General features: G+C 31.2%; 1 protein-coding gene across 1 annotated transcript; it reads left to right on the forward strand.

The window, feature by feature from the left end:
- The first annotated feature begins 1,357 nt into the window (after positions 1–1,357).
- On the forward strand, positions 1,358–7,183 carry LOC105786890 (glycerol-3-phosphate 2-O-acyltransferase 6). Its single transcript, XM_012613364.2, has 3 exons — positions 1,358–2,077; positions 3,972–4,268; positions 7,103–7,183. The coding sequence occupies exons 1-3, from the start codon at positions 1,454–1,456 to the stop codon at positions 7,181–7,183; spliced, it is 1,002 nt and encodes a 333-aa protein (XP_012468818.2). The 5' UTR covers positions 1,358–1,453.
- Positions 7,184–8,610: the final 1,427 nt, after the last annotated feature.

Genomic DNA, 8,610 nt, shown 5'->3' on the forward strand with positions numbered 1-8,610 from the left:
CAACAAGACCTCAAAAGGGATGAGGCTCAAGCCATTAATTAGAGTCACCCATGATGGAAACTCGACTCAACGCTTGGTATAACGTCATGTTTTAAGTTCAATGAGACAAAGTACATCATTAGCATGTGACTGATAGCACTGTAAATAAATCCATACTAAGATTAAAGTGTTAGGTACCCGTAATGATAAGGGAAGGATGAGTAATGTACATTTAATGGACACTTAACATAAATATGTTTACGGGAACACTATTGATGGGATTTACCTATGTGAGTGGAAGTGTGGTCGCTTTTAAGGGCTTGACTCTGAAAACACTCATGGCCATAATAGTGTCCCTAGATACTATGCATTGCCTAATGTTGAAATCATTGTGTGAGAGTTAATCAAATGGTTCAAAGCTTAGTCTACCATGCAATTTTGATTAATGTTAACATGTTTTCACTAAGTGAATGTTCAGTCGTAAGACACCTTCATTTATGCAAATTGATTTCCAAGAATAGAAAAATCTAAAATATTTTGTAATGGGGGGAGATTGTTGGAACATTTTCAAATATTGATTGTGTTCCAATAACTATAATGAAAATGTGTAATTAATCAAAAGTTAAATATTTTGGTTATTGCTCAAAAGTTATATCACTTGATTTTCAACAAAAATTATAACTATTCAAACAATATTACTTGAATAATTATAATATTAGATAAATAATTATGTGTCTTTTAAAGATATTATGATTCATAAAAGACACCAATAAAAAGATGTCTATGAAGAAATATGAAAATTTCTATGAATAGAAATCATACCAATAAATTCTAAAATTCTTTTTATATTTGTTCCATCTCCTAATATTATTAAATAAGAATGAGATTCGCAACAAATTGGAGAACCGATAAACATGCCAATGCTTCAATACGGAAGAAATTTAAAAGAAGACTAGTAAATTGAAAGTTGAAAAGTTAATATGATTAAAAAAAACACATGTCAAAATATTATAGGCAGGGCAAAAGGGGTGGAAGAGTTTTGTCCAATCACTTAAACTTTAGGCTATTTATAAAAAGTTGAAGTCCGTGTAATTATTAATAACTAAGAATTAATATCTATTTCCCTTGCACAGAGAAGCAAAAATACACGAATAAGCCTGACTTTTCACTTCAACTCGAGCCAAAAAGAAATTTAACGAGGGGTTGAAACTAAAAAGTGAGCTACTTGAATGAAATGTAGGGGTCGCTATCGACCTCCAAACTATTGGGAACCTTCTTCACAATTGCCCAAATTTAAAGAAAAGAGAAACTGACTTGTCTTTATAAACGATAATCACTTGCAAGCTATTGCTTTCAACAATATCATTGCCATCTTACTCATTCCTCTCAAATATTCTCTCTCTCTCTCTCTCTCTCTCTCTTTCCCTTCTACCTTCATAAGTTTTAGTTACATTAATTAACATCTCTTCCATTCATGGTGATGGGGGCTCACCGTTCTTTCGAACCAATTTGGAAATGTAGCGGCGAGGGAAGATCAAATCAGACTGTGGTTGCAGATTTAAACGGGACCCTTCTTGTATCACGTAATCCTTTCCCGTATTTCATGCTTATTGCTCTTGAAGCCGGAAGCCTTATACGAGCATTTGTACTCTTAGCATCCCTTCCATTTGTGTATTTGACCTACTTGTTCATCTCTGAATCTGCAGCCAATAATGCCTTCATTTTCATCTCCTTTGTTGGGTTAAAAATAAGAAATATTGAGCTTGTTTCCAAGTCTGTCTTGCCAAAGCTTTATGCCAAGGACATTCATCCAGAGACCTGGAGAGTTTTCAGCTCCTTTGGCAAAAGATATATTGTTACTGCAACTCCTAGAATTATGGTGGAACCATTTGTCAAGTCAATTTTAGTCGCTGACAAGGTGATTGGAACAGAGCTGCAATTGACAAAATCAGGCAGGGCAACTGGATTTACCTTGAACCCTGGAATTCTGGTAGGGGAACACAAAAGGGCTGCCATCTTGAAGGAATTTGGCACACATTTTCCAGATTTAGGACTGGGAGACAGAGAAACTGACCATGATTTCATGTCATTATGCAAGGTTAACCAAACACTCGTTCCTTTCTCTTTTCGTTTTCTGATGTTTCCTTCCTTACTGTTATGGTCCAACTATACAAGTTGTTTCTTCGCTATGTAGATATAGGTTCCGAACGCAAATCTCTTGCCCCTATGAAACCTAGTCTGCTTTTAATATATATATATATATATATATATATATATATATATATGAATTCAATATTTTCTCTCCATTAAAATGTAATTTAATTTTTATTAATGACAAAAAATATTGAATTCAAAAATGTTTTTAAAAAAAATGAGTTGAGATTTGTTTTAAGTTTTGAAACGCTTGAGTTAAATCAGATTTAGGTTAGGCCTATGCATGATGTTAATAACATATATAAATTTGGCTCGGCTCGAATATAATTCTCAATTTTGTTCAAACTCATTCATATTTTTAGATTATTAACGCAAGTTCATTTAGGTTGGTCTATAAAATTTTTTATTTTAAAATAAATAATTTTACTAAGATTAATTAATTATATATTGTACTACCATTAAATATATTTTTCTTTGAGTAATTTTATTTTTATATAATGCCTAGAATTGCATATAACCCCTCAATCCTTAAATAAGAAGATAAATGTTCTTTAGCATGTTCAAACTCATGTTTTATTGCATTGACAATAATACCAATACCAACCAAATTAAGAGTTAGTCGATACTTTTAGTAAATTTCTAAATATATATGTTTTATATGATATAAGTAATATAATATATAACCTAAATGAAAAATAATATATTATAAATTTGAAGTCAGGCCAAGTCGTATCAGGCTTGGTTCATATTTTAAACAAGTATAAGGGCTCCTTTGGATGGGTGTTTACTTTCAGTATGGTACGTTTAGTTTTCTTTTTGTCTCACTCTACAATATTGCTACAGTATCTAATCTTATCGCCACCGTTATTTTTACACTAATCGCAGGTAAACTCGCACATCAAAAGGGACCCTAATTCTTATTGTTTAAACTCTTTTTTTGGTCATTACATTTTTGTTCAAACCTTCTCAAATTTTAGACGGGCTTTTGAGTTTGGACAACTAGCCCAATCCTTGAACAAGTCTATTTAAATCTAATTTTTTTTAGTTGTACAATACTTATTATATTTATTATGTAATTTATACATAAAAATAAATAAAAAATTCAATTGATAAAAAATAATTATTTGGTTTAATAGTTTAGATTTAATTGAATAATTAATTTGTCAAAACTCGACATACTAAATTGATATGAGGCCATCTTCAAATATTTTTTTCATTTTTTTATAAATTAAAAATATTATGATGTATTAATTTAAATTTTCCTAATTTGTTATTACAATTTTTATGTTTTTTAAATTTAAATTCCTTTAGAATTAATGTATAATCTGAAAAATGAGGTAGGAAAAAAACATTTTTTTATAAAAGAAAAATGCTCTTAAAAAACGTGGGGCATAGAGAGGCATTCGTTGGGGGCAGGGGATTTCTGTTACGAATACCTCGACCATAAAACTAATTTTGGTTTGGCAATAGGGTAGGTGAAAGCATTTGGGGATCCATAATGTTTTTTGTTTGATTTTGTTACACTCAACCACAATATTTTCATGCCCTATCTACGTATTACACTTCCTCTAAACATTTCTGACCATTTGTTCTAGCAGCACCGTCCTCGTGATATTAGGTACCGTACGTTGCCCAATGGGCCCTCAGCTTCCAATTTAAATGCCTTGACTAGTAAAAGAAAAAAAGTTTCCATGAAAATAACTAAAAAGTTTTACCAGCTTGAATTTTGCCTGCATGGAAATTCGTACATGCATCCACCAATACCTGACACTGTAGATAAAAACCAGATGAAGAGTTGCTTGCAATTTTTACATTGATTTCATTGTTTGTATGTTCAGGAAGGATACATGGTGCCAATAACCAAATGCAATACATTACCAAGAAACAAGCTTCTAATCCCCATCATATTTTTCGAAGAACACCTAGTCCAAATACGTACTCTCTTGGCTGCCCTCTCCACTTTGCTTTGGCTTCCTATTGGCTTCATCTTTTCTCTACTAAGGCTCTACCTCAATATTCCACTCATTGGGCGGATTGCTCTATACATTTACAAGCTCCTACGAATCAAACTGGTTGTCAAGGGTAACCTTCCTCTCGCACCTAAGAAAGGCCAAATTACTGGACTCCTTTTTTTTGTTTGCTACTGTTGTGATCCATTTTTGTTTGGATTAAGCTTGATTTTTGAGTCAATTTCACATTCCATTCTTTAAATTAACTCGGATTCTCATTTTGGATTTTATTTTAGATATAAATTTGACAAGTTCAAGTTTAAATATATTTTGAGCTTTATGGTTTAATTTTACTTTTAATTTGAAATTATTGAAAACTTGAATTAATGATACACATTAAAGAACCCATTATAGATTAATATTTTGTATGTATATTCTTTTAAGGATAATTATAAAGTTATCATGTGTCATTAAATTGTATTTAAAAAAATTAAAAAAATGTAACAAAATCTCAATTTACTTGTTTCATTATTTATGTATCAAATAATTACTAACATTTTAATTATTGTTAAATTTACTATCATGATTTTTTAAGAAACTATTATGATTATGAAAGTAAAGAAAAATGAAGAGAGAGAGAGCGAGAGAATTGTTGATTGGTGGGAGGTATTTAAAGGGCATGGTGTCTTGTCATTTTGGCTAAGGGCCCCTTTGGTTTACTAGTTGAATCCAATGAGGCACTTTGCAGCCTCATTCTATTATCAAACACACGGAAGCAATTGTTTGGATTGCAAATCTCAGTGCAATGAAAATTTTCAAAATTCACGGGTGGTACTTTTTTTGACCGGAGGCTTCCACGGTGAGAAATAAATTGTTTTTATTTGACAAAAATATTCATACTTTCGTTTATCCTTCATAATAGATATGTTGACACCATTTTTTGTAAAAACAGAATCGATTTGGATTTTAAAAATAAAAACGAATATAAGAGTCGCCACCAATTCTTTTTGATAAGGTGTGATCAGGCCACATTGAAAAGTTGTTATTTTTAATAAACAATTTAATTTTATTAAAACAACGATTTTGGTTCATGAAATTTAGAAAAACGGGTTCGGGAGTCGGTTACGTACGAGGAAGGATTAGCACCCTCGTAACACCCAAAATTGATACCTAGTTGATTAATTAATGTCTTAGTGTCGAAGATTGAAAACTTTAAAAAGATTTAAAATACGATCCTTTGTTGAAATATTGAAAATTTTCGGGAAAAAGGCATATTTCACGTTAATCGAGAAAGAGAATTAATCCAGTAAGTTACGACACAATGTCTTGAATTCTCGATGCGCGAATGAATGCCAAAAATTTTCTTATTTAAAAGATATTTAGCTATCTCGGATTTAAAAAAGGGATCATGCCCAGTAAGTTAGGACGCGATCTTTTCTTAATTCCCGAGATCGTTTAAAACTTGAGAAAAAATGGGATCATGCCCAGTAAGTTAGGACACGATCCCTTCTTAATTCCCGAGATCGTTTAAAACTTGAGTTTGAAAAGATTCGTGTATTTAGATTTATTGTGAAAATCGAAACCCCGTAAGTTAGGGTACAACCTTCTCGAATCTAAACACGAGATTTTACTTATTCAAAAATCATAATTTATGCATTGAATAAAATTAATCTAACATGAAATAGTAGAAATAAAACACGGTGTCAATATGCGTAACAAAACAAAAATGAATACGATGATGTAAGCATAAATAATACGAGCAATAGCAACGAAGATAAGTTAAATAAAAGGACAAATCAATAGCATACAAAATGATAAGTAAATAAACAAATAGGACTAAAACGTTTTCAAAATAATAATGAACACATAAATAAATAAAAATCAAATAAGATAGTAATAACAATAACGAAAATAAATGAAATTATAAAAATAAAAAGATCTATGTATATACATATATAACAAAGTTTGAAAGAAAAAGATATAAATAAGCAATTAATAATAATATCAATATATAATAAGACAAATATATTTAAAATTTAAATAAGTAAATATAAATAGAAATATAATAATAATAATAATAATAATAATAATAATAATGATAATAATAATAATAATCAATAAGATAACAAGAATAATAAAAAAGGACTAATTTGAATTTTAAAACAGAGATGGGGCAAAATCAAAAATAAAACAAAAGGGGGGACCATTCTGAACATGCGCATAACATGGAGGGACTGAAAGGGTAATTTTCCCTTCTCTCCCAAAATGACGTTGTTCTAGAATGGACTAAAATGTAAACATAGAAAATTATGGGGTAAAATTAAAAAAAAGAAAATACGTAATTAAAAAACATTAAAAAAGCAGAATGGCTAAAGTTGCAATTATCCCTTCCAACAAAAACACGTGGATCCGGATGAAACGATGCCGTTTTACCATTGCTATTTAAGTTAAAAAAATTTAAAAAAATTTCATTTCTGCCTCATCAAAGAAAAAAAGACTCCTCCCCTCTTCTTTTATCTGAAGCATGCCCTTGCTTCGGCTATGGGTCCGCTACCACCACCGTGCCATGCCGATTCTTGGCATCAATGCCACCATGCAGCATGGTAGATGAAAAAAAAATGTGTATTTTTTAGATCTCAACCCCCCTAAGCTCAAATCCGGCCTCAAAATGCTCAAAAAACAAAAGAAAAAAGGACCACCAGCCTTCACAAGAACCGATTCTGTCACCGAAGAAGAAGCCTCCGACGGCAAGTACATGGAACGACTCCGGTGAGATCCTCTGCACCTTCTTTTTGTTCTATTTTTGTATATAAATAAAACCAAAAAAATGAATAAATAAAAGTGTCACCGAACGAATATTAAAAAAACCTTGTAAATTCGTTTTTCTTGATTCCTTTTTTATGTTCGTAAAAAAGAAGAAGCCCCTATATTACATTTGGTCCGAATGGCCTTATATAGCCATTTTACAATTTTTGCTTCTATTTTTATTTTTGATGTCTTTTCTTTTCTGACTTTTGCAGGCACAATTGGTGCAAGTGGCAGGCGAGCGGCGAAACAGGTGGCAGCAGAGGACAGGTGACGGCAGTGGGGCAGTTGACTAAAAGACCCTAGGTGCGGCGTACCTAGGGTTAGGGTTTCTTGTTTTTTTGTGTTTGAAAATGGGTTAGGCTAGGCTTAGGTTGGGTTTGGGTCTGTTGGGCTGAGGTTTGGGCTATTCTGATTTGTAAATTGGACTATTATTTTATTTATTTAGTTTGGTCTTGGGCCAGGGTTAAATTGGGCTTGTACAAGATATTTTGAATTTTATCCAAATATGGTGTGATTATTTGTAAAACTAATACTTCAAATGGTTCTAATGAAATTAATTAACTTAAAAAATAGTTATCATTTAATATAAAAATACTTTAAAATGATTAAGTAATTAATTAAAAATATATAAAAGTTATATAATACATATTAATATTTTATTAAAAAATTTACATTTTTTAATGTTGGGATCGACCTGATTAAGTAACATGTAAAAAAAATAGCAGAATAAATTGAGAAATTGAACACACAAATTTAACGTGAAAAAACCCCTCCAAAGAGGATAAAAAACTACGGGCAAAGATAATTTTATTATAATGGTAAAAGAATGAAGAGTACAAAAGATGGAGATAAAAACTAAACCTCGAAAACTCGAAAACAAAGAACCCTCAAAACGCAAACACAAAATTCTCTAAATGTGTTATGAGTTCTAATCTCTAATGGGTGTATTTTCTAAGGTTGTAAAAGAGCGTATTTATAGGCTAAATTCTATTAGAGTATGCCCAAAGATCAATCATGAGATGGTTGTAATAACATACTTGATTTATCATGTTTATTAATATAAGGCATTACCATTATTATTTTAGTTTCTTTTCTATGTGTATAAATAATCTGCTTTTATAATAATGTCACGAGAGTAATATGATTATTCTTAAAAGGTCCTTAGTCATGTATTATTGTTGGATAGGACAACAATAATGCATTAAGACTAACATGTAGTTGATTGATGATAAAGAGTTGTCATTGATATGGAATGTCAAAATCGATGCATGAATATGTGTGTTAAAGAACAACATATTGGACTGACCCGTTATGAGTATGTTTCTTGGATTATTATGTAATTCTCACAACATTACTCATAGTGATTAGTATGTATATGATCCTCAGACTTGAGATCATCATAATTCCAACATCGTGAGTTGTATATTTTGATACAGTCAAACGTACACCGTAACTAGTTGTTCTATAAAGGCTGATGTTGGATATACCACGATCTATGTAGAGGGATATGGTTGATCGATATAGGATAAGTCCCTCCTACATAATGGGAGCAATATATTAGGCCACTTGATTGAGTGAGACTAGAAATGCATGGCCATGCTCAAATAGGCTAATATGAGATGTCATACTTATTTGTATATCATAGTCTACTTAAGATATCAAGGAACATGGAATGGACTATGCAAATGTGACTATTCCATGACTTGTGTCCAATCCAGAG

The sequence above is a fragment of the Gossypium raimondii genome, chromosome 13 (assembly GCF_025698545.1).
Source record: "Gossypium raimondii isolate GPD5lz chromosome 13, ASM2569854v1, whole genome shotgun sequence".
In the NCBI taxonomy this organism is placed as follows: Eukaryota; Viridiplantae; Streptophyta; class Magnoliopsida; order Malvales; family Malvaceae; genus Gossypium; species Gossypium raimondii.